Source organism: Haematobia irritans, chromosome 2 (genome assembly GCF_050003625.1).
Source record: "Haematobia irritans isolate KBUSLIRL chromosome 2, ASM5000362v1, whole genome shotgun sequence".
In the NCBI taxonomy this organism is placed as follows: Eukaryota; Metazoa; Arthropoda; class Insecta; order Diptera; family Muscidae; genus Haematobia; species Haematobia irritans.
In genome coordinates this window covers 189,272,726-189,294,349 of record NC_134398.1, presented here as the reverse complement: position 1 = coordinate 189,294,349, position 21,624 = coordinate 189,272,726, and the positions used below count along the sequence as shown (strand labels likewise).

The following is a 21,624-nucleotide window of genomic DNA, read 5'->3' as shown; positions in this document are numbered from 1 at the left end:
AATTTTATTTCTATAGAAAATTTTGTCAACATTTTATTTCAATAGAAAATTTTTTCAACATTTTATTTCTATAGAAACTTTTTTCTATAGAGAATTTTTTGGTAAAATTTTATTTCTATCGAAAATTTTGTAAAGACTTTAGTCCTATAGAAAATTTCGCAAACATTTATTTCAATAGATAATTTTGTCAAAATTTTATTTCTATAGAAAATTTTATCAACATTTTATTTCTATAGAAAATTTTGTCAAAATTTTATTTCTATAGAAATTTTTTTTTTCAAAATTCGAATCTACAGTGAAATTTTTTTGATATACATAAAAATTTCAAAATTTTATTTATAGAAAATTTTGTCAAAATTTTATTTCTATAGAAAATTTGGTCGAAATTTTATTTCTATGGAAAATTTCGTGAAAAATTTTATTTCTATAGAAAATTTTGTCAAAATTTTATTTCTATAGAAAATTTTGTCAAAATTTTATTTCTATAGAAAATTTTGTCAAAGTTGTATTTCTATAGCGAATTTTTTGCTATAATTTTATTTCTATAGAAAATTTTTAAAAGACTTTAGTTCTGTAGAAATTTGTGGCAACATTTTTTTATATAGAAAATTTTGGCAAAATTTTATTTCTATAGAAAATTTTTTCAACATTTTATTTCTATAGAAAATTTTGCCAAAATTTTATTTCTATAGAAAATTTTGTCAAAGTTGTATATCTATAGAGCATTTTTTGCTAAAATTTTATTTCTATAGAAAATTTTGAAAAGACGTTATAGAAATTTTTGGCAAAATTTTTTTATATAGAAAATTTTGGCTAAATTTTATTTCTATAGAAAATTTTTTCAACATTTTATTTCTATAGAAAATTTTGTCAAAATTTTATTTCTATAGTAAATTTTTTCAAAATTTTATATCTATAGAAAATTTTGTCAAAATTCTATTTTTATAGAAAATTTTGGCAAAATTTCATTTCTTTAAAAAATTTTCTCAAAATTTTATTTCTACAGAAAATTTTGTTAAAATTTGATTTCTATAGATAAGTTTGGCAAAATTATATTTCTATAGAAAATTTTGTCAAAAATTCATTTCGATAAAAATTTGGTCAACATGTTATTTCTATAGAAAATTTTTTTTCTATATAAACTTTTATTAAAATTGTACTTCCATAGAATTTTTTTTGTCAAAATTTCATTTCTATAGAAATTTTTATTAACATTTTATTTCTATTGGAAATCTTGTCAAAATTTTATTTCTATAGAAAATTTTGTAAAGATTTTAGTTCTATAGAAAATTTTGGCAAAAATCTTTTATATAGAAAATTTTGGCAAAATTTTATTCCTATAGAAAATTTTTTCAACATTTTATTTCTATAGAAAATTTTGTCAAAATTTTATTTCTATAGTAAATTTTTTTTAAAATATTATATCTATAGAAAATTTTGGCAAAATTATATTTCTATAGAAAATTTTGGCAAAATCATATTTCTATAGAAAATTTTCTCAAAATTTTATTTCGATAAAAATTTGGTCAACATTTTATTTCTATATAAACTTTTTTAAAATTGTACTTCCATAGATTTTTTTGTCAAAATTTGATTTCTATAGAAAATTTTGTTAACATTTTATTTCTATTGGAAATTTTGGAGATGTTGGATTTTTTAAAACTCGTTCTCTGATATTAGAAGAATGCATTACCAATATAGTCTAATAATTGAAATCCAATCGTCCAATCGTGAAATCGTCCAATAAAGGGAACTGATGAGGATGTGGAAATCCGAAACAGCTGTCTCCCCAACCATTGTGAACAACATGTTTATTTGCCAAACACCATAAAACCTGGTAGTGATAGGCTAATAAATAAGCCATTATATCACTACATGTACTAGAATACTCTATGTGTACTTCACCAATGTGATATCACAATGGTCTGAATGGTCTAAGTGAGCCTGATACATCGGGCTGCCACCTAACCTAACCTAACATAACCATGTGTACTTCGTAGAACAAACAGTCTCGTATGCGCATCACAGATGATAAATTCATTTGTCAACTTTTTATTTCTTTAAAAAATTTTGTCAACATTGTATTTCTATAGAATTTTTTGTCAATTTAAATTCTAAATATTATTTCTTATGAAAATTTTATGAAAATTTTATTTTTATAGAACATTTTTTCAAAATTTTATTTCTATAGAAAATGTAAGTACCACTTAGTTGGAAAGAATCGAAAATCTATTTTGAAACAAGTTTAAATAGACTTAATTTATAAAAATTAATTAGGTAATAAGATTTTAATAAATTTCTTTCTAATCACTTAAAATGAAAATAAATTAAATTAATTTAATATTAAAATGAATATGCTTTTCATTTCTTTTTTAATTCCATTCTCATATATTATTCTATAATGTATCCTCCTCACACTTCACAAATCTTTAGGTTCTTTACCAGCACTAACGTGAAAAGAAAATCAAAGAAATTTACAAAGTGTCACAAGGGTCCTTCTTCCATGCATGAAAAACCGAGAGGACACATCACACTCGACTTAACTCTGGTGGCTAGTAGAGTGAAGTAGACTAGCGAGGAAGAGAGTGGTGTTTATTTATAAAAAACAATATGGGAATACTTACACTTTTGAAACCACTTGGCTGCAATATGGTCTCATGCCAGGCAACAGCATCACCATTCCACCAACCAACAGCACTTAAAATGGCATTTAAACCGAACATGGCCAAAGCCATTATGAAGCTGAAAGCCTTCGAGTGCTAAAATAGGGGGGGTAAAACGAAAGAGAACATAATAACATGAATAGGATAAGAACATTATTTGCTATTAAAAATGCATATTAACAATGAATAAAATATATTGGGGAAAACAAATTTTACAAAAAGGACCATTATATATTGTCCCAGATCGTCATAAGTAAAAAATTCTTGGTGTCAAGCATGAAAAATGGATGTAATGAAGCATTGAAGAAAATCAAATAGCTTACCTCTAGGCCCAGCATAAACATGCCGGTTACTAGGAAGACCACAGCTACACCCAAAACATCGGGCCAGGGTTCGTTAGCTGGTGAATTGCGTCCTAAAAGTAGGCAACAAAAAATATTTAAGTCAATATCCTTATTTTGTGTTGGTGTGTGTTTGTGTAAGTATGAGTGTTAGAACACATACTGACTTTTAAATAAATAATGATATATTTTACAAAGATAAATTTTTGAGGTAAAACATTTTCAGTTTTCTTACAAACAATATAATGAAAATTAGTTTCATCTCATAAGGAAGATTTGAAAGGATGGTGTAAGGGATATTGGACACAAATAAAGTTTATTTGAGACTTTCATTTTTGCAAGATTGCTGAGACTAAAGGTTGCCAAATTCTCAATGACATATCAGCCATATTAAAAACAACATCTGGCACTATGAATGTGAAAATGAGCCGCAAAACCTCAATGTGGTAGAACCTCAACAAATCAGATGGAAAACAACAACACAATTTTTTGGAAGTACCCTCATTTCAATTTTGCAGCCTACATATTGGCATTATGAAAATTCACCCCAATTTCTTCACTCAAAAAAATTTAACCCTATGTGGCACTAAAGCCATGGAATTATTATGTTTTAGTAAAGTTTCCTTGACATAAAAAAATTTTTTTGTACGTTAGTTTTGTGTCTTCCACAAAATAGTTCAGAATTTCTTAAAATTTGTAAATTTCACCATTAATGTGCCCATGAATGAACTTCGTATGATATTAAAGATTTGCAATTTTGCAATTTTGAACTCCAATGTTTTCCTTCAAATTTGGAAATGCTCTGCACTTAGAGAAAAATGTTATTTATGGACGGTGAACATGTAGCATGTTTGCCGTAACCATGCTATTTTCTCGAAAAATAGGTATCTGATTTCGACAATCATTTTATGTTTGGTGATAATACAACATTTTTGAGGCAAAAATGTTCCATTTTGCCCCATCCAAAAATAGCAGTTTGCTCTTGGTGATCATATTCCTCCTCTTAGTGTGTCTAATGCGGTAAAGATGGATGGTCTTTTGCCGGGGATTAAGGTTTTGTTATATGGACAGAATTAAAAGTGGTCCAAGGCCAATTGAAAGAGATATAAATGGGTTTTAGGACTTTGTCCTGTAGATAGAGTTCAAGGTGAGCTAACGCGATTCCAAAGAGATATAAGCAAGCGGCCTTCGGCTGGATTTTGTTACTTGCTTCTATGGACAGCGTCCAAAGTATGTCCTTGGTCTGAGTTTGAGATTATTTCCAAAGTGGTCTAAGTGGCGAATATAAAGTAACTTTTGTGGTTTCATTTTAATAAGGCTAAGTAAGTTAGTGACGATATAAATATGGGCCCATGAAAATTAGCCCCAAAACCCAAAAGAAGTAGGACCACCAAAAAATTATATAAAACAAGTATATACAGCAGTAAGTTCGGCCGGGTCGAATCTTAAATACCCATCACCATGAACCAAATATTAGGGTTTCCTTTGAAATTTCAGGAGGGCTTGAGGACTTAAGGACACTTCCCGAATATAAAAATAAAGATTTCACCTATGAGGACTATATCAGATTCTGGATTTATAAGAACCATTTTTGTTTGAGTTTTAGAGGAATCATTAATATCTCTTGTAAGTGTGCAAGAAAATTATAAAATAAAGTCTTGATTTGAAATCTTAAATCCGTAGATTTTCATCCGAGAAGTAAAATCTGGAAATTTTACATTGAGTTTCAAGCAATTTCCATGATCAGTGCGCCTTCTACACCCTCAAGAAGTGAAGTCGGTCTATATGGAGGCATTACCAAATGCACCGATAAAAACTTAAACCGATACACGTTTTTGTGAGCCTAAAATACCAGAATATTTAAAATTTCAGGCAAATCAGATAAAAACTACGGTTTCTAGAAACCCAAGGAGTTAAATCGGGAGATCGTTCTTATGGGGGCTATACTAAAATATGGACCGATACTCGCCGTTTTCTGCACACCTCTTTATGGCCCGAAAATACCTCTAGATTTCCACTTTCAGGCAAATTGGATAAAAACTTCGGATTCTAGAAGCCCAAGAAGTAAAATCGGGAAATCGGTCTATATGGGGGCTATACCAAGATATGGACCGATACTCACCATTTTCGGCACGCCTATTTATGTTCCTAAAATACCTCTAGATTTCCAATTTCAGGCAAATTGGATAAAAACTACGGTTTCTATAAGCCCAAGACCCAAAATCAGGAGGTCGGTTTATATGGGGACCATACCAAAACATGGACCGATGCTCACCATTTTTGGCACACCTCTTTACGGTTCTAAAGTACCTCTCGATTTCCAATTTCAGGTAAATTGGATAAAAACTGCGGTTTCTATAAGCCCAAGAAGTAAAATCGGGAAATGGGTCTATATGGGGACTATACCAAAATATGGACCGACACTCACAATTTTTGGCACACGTATTTGTGGTCCTACAATACCTCTAGATTTCCAATTTCAGGCAAATTGAATAAAAACTGCGGTTTCTATAAGCCCAAGGTAAAATCGGGAGATCGGTCTATATGGGGGCTATACCAAAACATGGACCGATACTCACCATTTTTGGCACACCTCTTTATGGTCCTACAATACCTCTAGATTTCAAATTTCAGGCAAATTGGATAAAAAATTTCTATAAGCCCAAGACCCCAAATAGGGAGGTCGGTTTATATGGGGACTATATCAAAAACTGGACCGATATAGCCCATCTTCGAACTTGACCTGCCTGCAGACAAAAAAATGCAAAATTTGAGCACGATTGCTTCATTATTGAAGACAGTAGCGTGATTACAACAGACAGACAGCCAGACAGACAGACGGACATCGTTATATCCTCTTAGAATTTCTCGGATATCGATATTTCGATGTATTACAAACGGAACGACAAACTTATTATACCCCCGCCACCATTCTATGGTGGGTATAAAAAGCTACACCAAACTTTTATGTTTTTGGGAAGTAACTTCATTTTATTGCTGTGACCCGTTCGCATTATGAAAATAAACCCCAATATTTAAAATGTTAATAAAACGCAAATTCGTTGTTGGGAATGAGCTTTGTTTTCAAGCTCCATCTATGTTGCAATTGTGGAATATGACAATAGTGGGTTATAATTCACAACACTTTGTTCTTCCGAATAGCATTGTATCGCATCAGATCGGTATAATATGTGGCCAGCCTTTTGCCGGTGTTTAAGAATTTATCCTATGGCCAGGGTTCAAATTGGATTTCGAGAGATTACTTCACAGAATCATATATTTTAATTTTTTTCTTAAAACTTTAATTTTTTTCATCAGACTTAATTTTGACCAACCCAACATTTCTTTTAAGTCAAAAGTGAAAATGAACCATAATTTGCTTGGGGTCGATTTACATGTTTCAGTTACATTTGGGGTATTCAAATGGGTCTCAAGGAAAGGAGCTCCAAAACCCAAAATGAAACTGGGCCACAAATGTTGGGCAACTCTTTATAATGAATATGAATCCCATGAAAATGAGCCCCAACAAAATGTACCTGAAGCATGAAAATCGACCCCAATATAAAAAAAAATGATGTAATAACCCATGTGAAAATTAACCCCAACTGATGGAAATTTTTTAAATATGCGTTATATGACCCATTTGTATACCGCCAGCTTCACCCCCCCCCCCCCACTTGGGCCTTGTTTTGTTCGGGGTTTGGGACTCATTTCCCTGGGGTCAATTTTATATGTGACACACTAATTTTAAAAAATGTGACACAAAACGTAGCACACATTTTTATAATGAAAAAAAAAACACGTAAGAATTATTTAGATTTTTAAGCTTTTGAAGTAATTTTTAACCAGCCCTAAATGAAGCCAACAAATTTTTTATCTCCATTTCATCGAAATTGAATCGTTGAATCGCAGAGTTCCTAGGAAAACCCGGTTTATCTAGTGTAGAAAAATGTCTTTGCATATCTTTAGGCGTAGTATTGGACATATAATTGCTTTTAGTTATAGACACTGATCTCATTCGCTATATCTAAGGCATGTATACCACATTTACACATTAAAAAAAGCTTGCTCTGAAACAGAATTAACTAAAAAGAGGCAGAAAATGCAAAAACTGGCAAAAATGCCGCTAAAGTGGCACAAGGGTAACACTGACTGAAACTAGCCGTTTTAGAAGTATACATTTAAAGCCTATTTTTAGTATCAATAAAATAATACAATTACTTTAATTTTATTTTTTAAATTTAATAAAATATTACGTTAATTGAAATTAAATTAATTAATTAAAATTAATTTTAAAATATAATATTTTAAAATATTTAATTTTAAAATATAATATAATATTTGCATATTATTTCTCCCGAGGAAACCCTCTAGATTGTATGGTTGAACTTACCCAAAATCATAATACGTGCTAAGCCACCAGTCATGGCATCCAAACACATGCTCAATGTTCGTGCCAATGCCCCACAGGCACAAAGAATGGCCAACATTTCCATCCATGTGGCCAGAAACAGGCAGCCAAAGTCAAATTTATTGCTAGCTCGTATGTATGGCATTTGTAAGGACCTTAGACTTGTTTTACAGCGAGCTAAAGGCATAAAATAAACAGAACAGAAAACCAAGTTGGAATAAAAATAACAGGCCAACAACATTATAATTTAAGTGGCAACTCAAGTGTTTCGGTGTGTGTGTGTGGGTATGGGTGGTGTACTTAACATTTTAATAGAAATAATGGGGTGAAAGTGAAAGCCTGCCGAAGGAGGCTAGTTAGAAGGGCACTTGTATAAAATATTTACCCGCCAACGCTGAATAAATTGTGGCTATTACGGTGGCCAAAACCACACATGGTGCTGTTGTTTCATTGTAGGCAATCAGATAGACTAAAACCGCTGAACCCAGTGTCAAACGTGCTCCATTGCCATTTGAAAAGGAATCCAAAAAACTGTAAAATACAAAACAGAAGGGAAACCAATAAAATTTCGATTTTCATAAAATAAACATTTTATAGTAGAATTTTTGTACACTCGTATGTAAGACAATAAGAAATTTTGTTGTAAACATTGAAGCATTTTCTTTGTTATCAATTCTTAGTATATAGATTGTTTTAGCGAATATAGCATACAATTGCTGAGAAATTTAAGTTACTTTTTGTCATGACATAATTTTCAAATTTCTAAGAAAAAATTAATAATGTTGCTTTGTTATGGTGTTCTATGAAGTTTACAAGAATTGTTTGAATTAATATATGCTTAGAGCATAAAAAGCTAGTAGCCACACATTAATACAATGGTTTGCCTTGAATCACGAAATCAATTGAAATTGCTTCAATCAAGGAAACCACAGTATCAATCAGTACTGTGGAGTCGGAGTCTGAAGACTTTGTTGGAGTTGGAAAAAAAATTTGTTCGACTCCGACTCCAAACCAACATTTTAAACATACTTCATATTTTTGTAACCAAATATATACACGCAAAGAAAAAAACGTTTGGAAGACGTGTTCCGAAAACGTTTTTCTTTTGTTAGAGTTTTTTGAAAATTCGAAAATTTTAAAAAATTTTATAACCAAAAAAATTTGTTTGTATCAATCAGGTCTGTGGAGTCGGATTCTGAAGACTTTGCTGGAGTAGGAAAAAAATTTACTCGACTCCAACTCCAAACCAACATTTTAACATATACACGCAAAGAAAAAAAAAACGTTTGGAAGACGTGTTCCGAAAACTTTTTTCTTTTGTTAGATTTTTTTGAATTACTTCGAAAATTTAAAAAATGTTTATCTCTAAAAAAATTCGGTTGTTACAAAATTTTTATTTTTTCAATAAAAAAATTATTTTTGAACCAACAACACAGTCCATTTCGTTTATATCAAGCACTGTTCTTTTTTTACTTTAAGTCTTTAATAAGAAACGTTTTACAGTCTCATAGTAAAAATTTAATATAGTAGTAATGTTGAACATCTTTTCGAAATCTTCGGAACATATCTGGAATATATGTAAAAAAAACAAAAAAAAAAACTTTGTGGTGTTCGGTCAAAGCAGGGATCGAACCCACGACCCTTAGGTTAGGTTATGTGGCAGCCCCATGTATCAGGCTCACTTAGACTATTCAGTCCATTGTGATACCACAGTGGTGAACTTCTCTCTTATCACTGAGTGCTGCCCGATTCCGTGTTAAGCTCAATGACAAGGGACCTCCTTTTTATAGCCGAGTCCGAACGGCGTTCCACATTCCAGCATTACTGAGGTGGGATAATCCACCGCTGAAAAACTTTTTGGTGTTCGGCCCACGACCATTGGTATGCACGGCGAACATATTAACCATTGCTCCACGGTGCCCAACGAAATGTATGTTTCTGTTAAATAAAGTTTGTTTAATCGGCTCGTGGGCGCCGAAAACGATGCTATATAAATATAAATAACTGTTTGACTGCTGATGTCAACAACAGTTACGCAGCTCAGTGTATAGAGTGTTAGCTTCGATTCTCCGTCCAGGCGAAAGGTAAAATTTAAAAAAATTATAAAATCAAATAAATTTTTCTACATTGTTTGTATTACAGAAAAAGGTGCTAAGAACTTGAAAAAAAAAACTAGTGGAAGTGAGAAAGATGTGAGGGAAAATGCAATTAGCCAGAAAAGATTTTTTTTAGAGCTAGTCTTTATTAAATTGTTTCTACATCCTGGAAAAGAATCTTCCTCCGAAGAAACTTCCTTATAGCGAAAAGTAAATGAGAAACGTTCTTTGTTTGTCAAAAATTTCGTTTGGGGGGAAAGAATTATTTTTTGCGTATATATTTACGCAAATTAGATTCCATTGAGTTCTTCAGTCAATCAATGAACGGTATGACAATAACTGCGCTGCAGCTTTCAATGATTACTCTATGTTTTCTAGAAGGTTAAGCTAAATTGATTCTTTTTAATTCCCACCACCATAAAGTTTTATTTGAAAAATTTCGAAACATCGATTTTGTTATAATTATTTTTTTTTCAGAAATAACATTTTGGAAAAATTTTCTATAGATATACAATTTTGGAAAAATTTTCTATAGAAATACAATTTTGGAAAAATTTTCTATAAAAATAAAATTTTAGAAAAATTTTCTTTACAAATAAAATTTGGACAAAATTTTCTACAGAAATAAAATTTTAACAAAAATTTTTATAGAAATAAAATTCTGACAAAGTGTTTTATGGAAATAAAATTTTGACAAAATGTTCTATCAAAATAAAATTTTGACAAAATTTTCTATAGGTATACACATTGTGATACAATGTTCTATCAAAATAAAATGTTGACAAAATTTTCTATAAAAGTAATATTTAGACAAAATTTTCCATAGAAATAAAATTTTAACAAAATTTTCTATAGACATACATATTTTGATGAAATTTTCTATAAAAACAAAATGTTGGCAAAGTTTTCAATAGAAATAAAATTTTGACAAAATTTTCTATAGGCATAAAATTTTGACAAAATTTTCTATAGGCATAAAATTTTGACAAAATTTTCTATAGGCATACACATTTTGACAAAATGTTCTATCAAAATAAAATGTTGACAAAATTTTCTATAAAAATAAAATTTTAACAAAATTTTCTATAGACATACATATTTTGATGAAATTTTCTGAAGAAATAAAATTTTTATAAAAAATTTTCTATAGACATAAAATTTTGACAAAATTTTCTATAAAAACAAAATTTTGACAAAATTATCTATAGGAATAAAATTATGACAAAGTTTTCTATAGAAATAAAATTTTGACAAAATTGTCTCTAGAAATAAAATTTTTACAAAATTTTCTATAGGAATAAAATTTTGATAAAATTTTCTACAGTAATAATATTTTGACAAAATTTTCTATAGAAATAAAATTTTGATAAAATTTTCTATAGAAATAAAACTTTGACAAAATATTCTACAGAAATAAAATTTTGACAAAATTTTCTATGGAAATAAAATTTTGTAAAAACTTTCTGTAGAAATAAAATTTTGAAAAAAATTTCTATGGAAATAAAATGTTGACAAAATTTTCTATTAAAACAAAATTTTCTATAGAAATAAAATTTTGTCAAAACTTTCTGTAGAAATAAAATTTTGACAATATTCGAGAGAAATAAAATTTTGACAAAATTTTCTATGGAGAGAATATTTTGACAAGATTTTCTATAAAAAACAACATTTTGGCAAAATTTTCTATAGAAATAAAATTTTGACAAAATTTTCTATAGAAATAAAATTTTGACAAAATTTTCTATAGAAATAAAATTTTGATAAAATTTGCTATAGAAATAAAATTTTGACAAAATTTTCTTAAAAACAAAATTTTGACAAACTTTTCTATAAAAAACAAAATGTTGACAAAACTTTCTACGGAAATAAAATTTTGTCAAAACTTTCTGTAGAAATAAAATTTTGACAATATTTTCTATACATAAATTTTATCAAAAAGTTCTATAGAAATAAAATTTTGACAAAATTTTCTACAGTAATAATATTTTGACAATATTTTCTATAGAAATAAAATTTTGATAAAATTTTATATAGAAATAAAACTTTGACAAAATATTCTACAGAAATAATATTTTGACAAGATTTTCTATAGGAATAAAATTTTGATAAAATTTTCTACAGTAATAATATTTTGACAAAACTTTCTACAGAAATAAAATTTTGTCAAAACTTTCTGTAGAAATAAAATTTTGACAATATTTTCTATGGAAATAAAATTTTGACAAAACTTTCTATGAAAATAAAATTTTAGCAAAATTTTCCATAGAAATAAAATTTTGACAAAATGTTCTATAGACATAAATTTTTCTATAGACATAAATTTTATCAAAAAGTTCTATAGAAATAAAATTTTGACAAAATTTTCTACAGTAATAATATTTTGACAAAATTTTCTATAGAAATAAAATTTTGATAAAATTTTCTATAGAAATAAAACTTTGACAAAATATTCTACAGAAATAATATTTTGACAAGATTTTCTATAGGAATAAAATTTTGATAAAATTTTCTACAGTAATAATATTTTGACAAAATTTTCTATAGAAATAAAATTTTGATAAAATTTTCTATAGAAATAAAACTTTGACAAAGTATTCTATAGAAATAAAATTTTGACAAAATTTTCTATGGAAATAAAATTTTGACAAAATTTTCTATGGAAATAAAAATTTGACAAAATTTTCCATAAAAGCAAAGTTTTGACAATATTTTCTATAGCAATAAAATTTTGTCAAAACTTTCTGTAGAAATAAAATTTTGGAAAAATTTTCTATGGAAATAAAATTTTGACAAAATTTTCTATAGAAATAAAATTTTGCCAAATTTTCTATAAAAACAATATTTTAACAAAATTTTCTACAAAAAACAAAATTTTGACAAAATTTTCTATGGAAAGAAAATTGTGACAAAATTTTCTATAGAAATAAAATTTTGACAACATTTTCTATAGAAATAAAATGTTGACACACTTTTCTATAAAAAACAAAATTTTGACAAAACTTTCTATAGAAATAAAATTTTGTCAAAACTTTCTGTAGAAATAAAATTTTGACAATATTTTCGATAGAAATAAAATTTTGACAAAATTTTCTATGGAAATAAAATTTTGACAAAAGTTTCTATGGAAATAAAATTTTATCAAAATTTTCCATAGAAATAGAAGTTTGACAAAATTTTCTATAGAAATAAAAGTTTGACAAAATTTTCTATAGACATAAATTTTATCAAAAATTTCTATAGAAATAAAATTTTGACAAAATTTTCTATAGAAATAATTTTTTTTACAATTTTCTAAAGAAATACAATTTTGACAAAATTGAAAGAAATACAATTTTTTACAAAATTTTCTATAGACTTAAAATTGTGACAAAATTTTCTATAGACATAAAATTTTGAATAAATTCTATAGACATAAATCTGTTAGGCTGAAGTTTCGTCGTAATTCATGATTAGTCTACATTCTTTTTAAAACAAAATTCCACTTTCCATACCATTCATCCATTAAAATAAAGCTAATAATTTATTCATAGTGTATTAATTAAAGGTACGTGTGTTTTCCTAATATCCTTGTAAATTATATATTTACTGTTCTCAAAGGACTATTTAATATTGGTATGGCATGTCATCAAACGTTTGTATTTGTAGCAGATGTTGATTTATTCTCGAGCATATAAACCAAAATAAATTTTCTTAGTAAGTGCTCCCAAGAGACAAATGGCTCAATTATATGTAGGGCTCCATTATATATAAGTGTTGTAGCGCACATACCTTCAATTCTTCACTGTTGTAATATTCAATATACAAAAATAAAAAAACATATCAAAATAAAAACATATGACCCAAGGATATAGACAATTCTTCCAAAAGATATAAGCCTGAAAAGACAATCGGTAGTATAGCATAGATTATCAAATTCGCTTTTTGGTATGGGTGAAATTGTACAAAAGGTCGTTTACATGGTATTTTCAAAAGGTTTTGTTTGTACCCATAGCTTATAATTCGGTGACGAATGGTACAGAGTAGCCTTGTGTTTTTATAACAGTACTAAATTCGTTAATACCAAGTGTTATATTTAAACTTGGTTTGAGTAGCAGCTTTGCTTAAAATTTAAAGCATAGTTTTAGGCATAATAAAATAATTATATTGCTGATAACTGTTATGCTATGGTCACATTTTTAGCTCATATTGGATATATAACATCATGGTAGGATTATTTTCCAAAACCTGTATCAAGATATTTGGAAAATGGTTCTGGAAAAATGTTTGACACTCATTGTGGTCAATGTGAGCATAGCCTTAGACAATTACAGCTATGTGAAATGATCCAGACTATATTGAAAAGTTCAATTTGAGGCCATTGAAAATTCTTCAAATCATTAGAAGAAGTCTATTTAGAAAACGCTATATGTATTGAAAATATAAAATATGAATCTCACATCAGCACATGAAATATCTCTTCAAACCCCAAATGACTATTTCAAAAAGTGGATCTACTATTATTTTATTGAAAAAAAAAAAGATTTTTTTGAAAAATTTTGAAGATTTTGATATTTATAAGGTATAAATTTAAGGTACCCTTTACTTTTAATTCTTTGTAAATTTTATTTTCCTACTTGTCGGGCAACTACTTAATATTACCATAGCGTATCATTAAAAATATTTAGCTGAGGCAGATGTTTATATATTTTCGAATGTAAAAATCAAAATGAATAATTTTTGTGAAATATGAAAATAGAAATATTTGGCTAGCAGAAAATTTCCTCCAAAATAACAGCTCAGATCAGTTATGATCCGATATGTATCATTGAAGGGTAGAAATGTATTAAATACCCAACGGGAAATTGATAAAAATTGTCACAGTTTAATATGACACCACAGCATGACATGTTGTGGTCCATGTTGGTTCATAATAATATATAGCCCCCATATATGTGGACTAACTTACAATCTAGAAGAGAATCTTAAGAAGAACATTGCCATCGGTAAGTGTTACCACAACAAAAATAACGAAATTGCGGCGGTTTTTGATTTTTTCAGTACACACAAAAAAATATTTTTCAGATTCAATCACGAAATTAATTGATCCAATTAATTTTTTAATTGAAATGTCTTCTATCACAGAAATTATAGTATCAATTAAAAAAATAATTGACAGTCAATTAAAAAATTAATTGATCCAATTAAAAATAATTAATGTTTGTGATTGATTTGTGTTTCAATTAAAAAAATTTCTTGAATCAATTAAATTTTTAGTTGAATATTTTTTAAAACTCAATTAAGATTTTAATTGGAAACAATTTCGTATGTTTTTTTTTCTGTGTAAGTTCACATTTCCACTTTATTGAAGTTCAATTTTACTGGTGTTTGGAAAATTTTCTAAAAAATGTATCCAAGGGTGATACATACATATTCACTTTTCTAAATGTCAATTAAAATATTAAATTGTCTGAATTAAAAATTTATTTTATAGACATTATTAATTTTAAACTCTGATAAATGATACCATTTATAACATTACACAAAATTTCCCTACATTTCTGTATTGTCAAAGTGAAATCTAGCCAATTAACCCCACTTTTCCAAAGAAGCAAATAGCAAAAGCAAATGCCAAATAATCAGAATCATGTAAATGATAACACAACTAATCTATGAGGGGGAAAAAAGGTGCAATTAAAAAAGTTTTAATGAGGTGAAATTTAATGCAAGCCATGCAGTATTTGAATAAAGGACCTACAAAATGTAACTATAGCGGACATAAAATGTTGGTAATAAACACCCACAAATACACCACCATTGGTTTGGCATACACAAATACATTCACGACATTCTGGCTAGAAGACCTATCGACTCGTTGTTAGAAGAGTTTATCAGGGTGGATCAACAATTTTGTATGAGTTTTAGGAGTTTTTATTAGGGTTTTGAGAATTTTATTAAAAATTAAAGAAGATCGATTTAATTGGTATACAATGGAAAAATATTGCCGTGAGACCAAAGATTTCATGTTCTTAAAATACGAATTCGAATTTCACTGATATAAAGTTTTTTTCTTGCCCCAAATTCGATAAAAGAGAAACTACAATAATGAAGTACACAGAAAAAAATATTATAATTTTTGAGCTAACAATAAATTGTTGTTACAGAAAATTTTTAAGTTCAACAAAATTTTTGTTGATATAACAAAATGTTTGTTGATATAACAAAATTGGTTGCTAAATTGACTAAAATCGTATTTGTATTTACAAATTACGTTGTTAGCTCAAATTTAAACATTATTTTAATTGTATTGACAATCAAATTAGTTGATATTTTTTTTTGTGTAGTTTTGTCGTTATACACAGAAAAAGTATTTACGTGATATTAAAGATTCCGCAACCTAAATTCTGGGACGCGCAAATTAAACCCTATTAAGGACAATTTTTTTTAAAATAATGAAATTTTAATTAAAATAAAGTAAAGTAAAGTCATTGCTTAAAAATATTTTTATACCTTCCACCATAGGATGGGGTGTCCGTTTGTAACACATCGAAATATTACTCTAAGACCCCATAAAGTATATATATTCTGGGTCGTGGTGAAATTCTGAGTCGATCTAAGTCTGTCCGTCCGTCCGTCTGTTGAAATCATGCTAAATTCCCAACAAAACAAGCTATCGACTTGAAACTTGGCACAAGTAGTTGTTATTGATGTAGACCGGATGGTATTGAAAATGGGCCATATAGGACCACTTCTACGTATAGCCCCCATATAAACCGACGCTCAGATTTTGCTTGCGGAGCCTTTTGGAGAAGCAAAATTCGTCCGATCCGGTTGAAATTTGGTACTTGGTGTTAGTAAGTGGTCTCCCACAGTCATGCAAAAATTGGTTCAAATCGGTCCATAATTATATATAGCCCCCATACAAACCGATCCCCAGATTTGGCTTGCGGAGCCTATAAGAGAAGCAAATTTCATCCGATCCGGCTGAAATTTGGTACATGGTGCTAGTGTATGGTCTTTAACAGCCATGCAAAAATTGGTCCAAACCGGTCTTAATTATATATAACCCCCATTTAAACCGATCCCCATATTTGACCTCCGGAGCTTTTGGGGGAGCAAAATTTATCCGGCCCGGTTGAAATTTAGGTTAGGTTGGGTTATGTGGCAGCCCGATGTATCAGGCTCACTAGACTATTCAGTCCATTGTGATACCACAGTGGTGAACTTCTCTCTTATCACTGAGTGCTGCCCGATTCCATGTTAAGCTCAATGACAAGGGACCTCCTTTTTATAGCCGAGTCCGAACGGCGTTCCACATTCCAGTGAAACCACTTACAGAAGCTTTCAATCCCTCAGAAATGTCACCAGCATTACTGAGGTGGAATAAATTTGGTACGTTTGAAATTTGGTACGTGGTGAAATTTAATATATTGCGCTGGTCCATATCGGTCTATAGTGATATATAGCCGATCCCCAAAATTAATCTACCAAAATTTTATTTCTATAGAAAATTTTGTCAAAATTTTTTTACTATAGAAAATTTTGTCAAAATGTTATTACCATACAAAATTATGTCAAGATTTTATTTCTATAAAAAATGATGTCAAAATTTTATTACAAAAAAAATTTTGTCATGATTTTATTTCTATAGAAAATTTTAAATAACTAAAGCGAAATAAATACTGCGGATATTTAAAAGTATGACTTCCGCCCATGTAAAATTCATTGATTTGGAGTCAATGTTGGACCTCTTCCGGATCTAAAATTCTCTTTCATTTTCATTGCTTTTTTGGCTGCGCAATTTTTTGCTGGGCAATTAAATGTTTTACATTTTTCTGGATGATATTCCTACATGTTTCATGCAAATTCATTATTCATATATAAAATTAGGCGTATTTTTTTAAAGGAAGTTAAATGTGACTACTAATAACTAACACATGTTCAAGGAAAAAAATTTAAGATCTCATTCACTCTTTTTATCTGTACTTATCTAGTTATATAAAACTATAAAATCCTACACTGAAAAAACAGTGAACCCACCAGGAAGAAAAGTTTCGGTTAATTTTAGAAAATTTTGAATATTTGTAGAAAATTTTAACTTAACAGTATTACAAACGTTGGCATCACGCCGATGTCATAAAAATAAGTAAATATTTTTCGACAAATTCAAGAAAATTTATTAGACATAACTAAGTTTTTTCACTTGTTAAAGAAAATTTTGTAGTTTGAAGGAAAAACTTGGAGTTCAAAATTGCAAGAATGTCTTTAGGGACATACGAAGTTCATGATGGACGCATTTTTGGTAAAATTTACAAATTTAAAGAAATAATGAACTATTTTGTGGAAGATACGAATTTAGTTAAACATTATGCTTCATTTGAGTTTATTTTTTTCCTCGGTTTTAGTTAATTTAACTTACGCAAACAAAAAATTATTAGAGTAAAGGAAACTTTCTCCAAACATAATAATTCCATCAACTAAAATAAAGTAAAATTGGCTTTAGTGAAATAGAGAGTTCACTTTTTTTTTGAGTGTACATTACAGATGATGAAACATCGTAATTTCATATTTATTACATAAAATGAAATGTTTGTAAAATTTGATTTCACTTTATAAGTTCATAGGGATGTCATAGTAAACATTTACGCAAATATTACATACTTACATACATAATTAGAAAGATAAATCTTTAAATGTCGTTTACCAAACCCAATCGATACATTTATACAACGATTTTTTTTAGCAAATTTTGCTGACAGCAATTTTTTTCTATTTTTAATATTTTCTGTTTATATTTATATTTTTTATCTCAAATTAATTTAGATTCACCCGAATGTTTAGTTCTCAATGAATACAACAAATAGATTGTTCACACACACCCACACAACAAGAAATGCAAACTTATAACGACTATAAATGGCGCCAAATCAAACATTAAAAACAAAACAAGAGACAAACCCCCACTCACTCTCTCTCTCTCTATCTCTCTCGGCAATACTCACACTCTCTTGAGTGGTAATAGATTTCCTTAAAGAAGTCATCTAGAGCAGGGATGAAAAATCATTATTTTCAATTGTACTAAAGTGATCAAAAAAGTGAATTTTTGGGATTAAATTGTGCCAACCTCCAAAATTAATGAATAAATAGTAGCGTGAAGTTTCCTAGTCTCTAAGATTGTCAACACCAATCAAATTTTGTTGATTGGTGTCAAACAAATCCATTAGTGATGGACCGAAGGCCCGGTTCCGCATACCCGGGTCTTTACAAGAACCGAAAAATGCAAGAAGTATATGAATGATGAAATATCAGAAATTTTAGAATTTGTAAATGAAGATATACCACATGAAGGCGCAAATATCATCGAATAGCAAGTCCCAAATCGTTCCCAAGGAGCCTCTTCAAGCAACGAAATTCGTCAGTACTTCGACGAAGACCCTATAAATAGGCAATCCGACCCTTTGGTCGGTGAACTCGTTTCACAGAAACGAAATCGTCTAAGTTACGATAACATTGAAAAAATGATGTTTCTTCATCGAAACATGAAGTTCTTTTAAAAGAACACACAAAACAAAATAAATATCAAAAGATTTATTTTACTTTTATTTTATATTTTAGTTTTATAAATAACGGATCTCCTATTTTATTTTATATACATATTTCATAAGCACTGAATTACATTTTTTTAATTTATTTTCTTTATTTTATAATAATAAACAAGTTAAAAAAAATATATTTTGTTGAAGCTGGGTAAGCACTTTATTGAGAAACGGTCCAAATACCCGGTCTTGTCGGAACCGGACCCGAAAAACCCCGATCTTAAAAAACGAGGAACCGCACAACACATAATAAATTTATTTGTAATTATACCCTGCGCCACACTGTGGAACAGGGTATTATAAGTTAGTGCATATGTTTGCAACACCCAGAAGGAGACGAGATAGACACATGGTGTCTTTGGCAAAAATGCTCAGGGTGGGCTCCTGAGTCGATATACATACATTTTAACATTTTTGTAATCAAAGTCTAGGTCGCAGTTTTAGTCCAACCGACTTCAAATTTGGCACAAGTATGTGTTTTGGCTCAGAATAGAACCCTATTGATTTTGGAAGAAATCGGTTCGGATTTAGATATAGCTCCGATATATATATTTCGCCCGATATGGACTTATATGGCCCAGAAGCCAGAGTTTTACCCTAATTTGCTTAAAATTTTGCACAAGAAGAACAATTAGTACTATAGTAAAGTGTGCCAAATTTTATTGAAATCGGTTCAGATTTAGATATAGCTCCTATATATATCTTTCGCCCGATATGGACTAATATGGTCCCAGAAGCCAGAGTTTTACCCCAATTTGTTTGAAATTTTTGCACTGGGAATACAATTAGTAGTGCAGTCAAGTGTGCTAAATTTTATTGAAATCGTTTCAGATTTAGATATAGCTCCCATATATAGCTTTCGCCCGATTTACACTCATATGACCACAGAGGCCAATTTTTTCTCCGATTTAGTTGAAATTTTGCACAGGGAGTAGAATTAGCATTGTAGCTATGCGTGCCAAATTTGGTGGAAATCAGTTCAGATTTAGATATAGCTCCCATATAGCTTTCGCCCGATTTACACTCATATGACCACAGAGGCCAATTTTTAACTCCGATTTAGTTGAAATTTTGCACAGGGAGTAGAATTAGCATTGTAGCTATGCGTGCCAAATTTGGTTGAAATCGGTTCAGATTTAGATATATATCTCATATATATCGTTCGCCCGATTTACACTCATATGACCACAGAGGCCACTTTTTAACTCCGATTTAGTTGAAATTTTGCACAGGGAGTAGAATTAGCATTGTAGCTATGCGTGCCAAATTTGGTTGAAATCGGTTCAGATTTAGATATAGCTCCCATATATTTTCCTTTTAAAATCGCCACTGCTTAGTCGAAAGTTGTAAAAATTACTCTAGTTTTCCTAAACTTCAAATACATATATATCGACCGATAAATCATAAATAAACTTTTGCGAAGTTTCCTTAAAATTGCTTCAGATTTAAATGTTTCCCATATTTTTTTACTAACATTGTGTTCCACCCTAGTGCATTAGCCGACTTAAATGTTGAGCCTATAGATTTTGTAGAAGTCTATCAAATTATGTCCAGATCGAGTGCTATTTAAATGTATGTATTTGGGACAAACCTTTATATATAGCACCCAACACATTTGACGGATGTGATATGGTATCGAAAATTTAAATCTACAAAGTGGTGCAGGGTATAATATAGTCGGCCCCGCCCGACTTTAGACTTTCCTTACTTGTTTTTAATTTAATTTTAGTAAATTAATTTACCAAAATAATAACTATATATCATGACTGTATATTATCAGTGTATTAATATTGTCCTTTTACCATGTGGAATATACCAATTTTAGTACAGTTCTATCCATTTTCACATCCCTAATCTAAATGATGTTGGCGAAAGAAAGGAGACTAAAGACAACAAGAAATTAAATCATTTCTATTCAAATAAAGGGAAAATAAAGAAAAATAAAAAAAAACAAGAAACTTCCCCAACAATTATATATAGGGGGAAAGTAAACAGCGACATTCTTTCGCGGTGGTAAAGGGCAGTGTTATCGATTGACTGCTTCATAATATATACAGTTCTTGAAACCTACATCTGATTAGCTAAAACTTTAAGGAAAAGTTTAATCTTTGAAAGTCAAATAATATAAATGGGGAAAATATAGCCTAAAGAATTATCTCATAAAATGCGAGACAGCTACTTTGAAAGCATTTGAATATTAAGATCATGATAAAAAATTCTAAAACTTTTATTTCTGTTTTTGTTTTCGATACTTAGGCGTATGTAAATATTTAAAAAATGTCGAAGAAAAATATATTAACGCTGGTTGATTTATGGGCTTTTATGATTTGAAAATAGACGTCTAAGCGATTTTCCGAATTTTACAAAAATTGTCATTGTGTCGTATTATTTGGGTTGTTGTATTCCGTGCATCTACCATGTAGCTACAACAAAATAAATCAATCATGTACGCTTCTTTACTTTATCGCGGAACGTGGAAAATGAGGACATAATCTTCCTTTTATTAATGACTCTCAAATGTGCTAGTTTACTAATTCAGTA

At 29.3% G+C, this 21,624-nt stretch overlaps 1 protein-coding gene across 1 annotated transcript in view; it reads right to left on the bottom strand.

The window, feature by feature from the left end:
• The window catches only part of tadr (torn and diminished rhabdomeres), a 58,444-nt gene that overhangs the window by 13,922 nt on the left and 22,898 nt on the right, over positions 1–21,624 (bottom strand). The window contains exons 2-5 of the mRNA XM_075297051.1: positions 7,801–7,946; positions 7,398–7,592; positions 2,987–3,078; positions 2,625–2,759 (exon numbers count right to left, since the gene is read on the bottom strand). Coding sequence (XP_075153166.1) covers positions 2,625–2,759; positions 2,987–3,078; positions 7,398–7,592; positions 7,801–7,946 — 568 coding nt within the window. The remainder of the gene's footprint in view (positions 1–2,624; positions 2,760–2,986; positions 3,079–7,397; positions 7,593–7,800; positions 7,947–21,624) is intronic.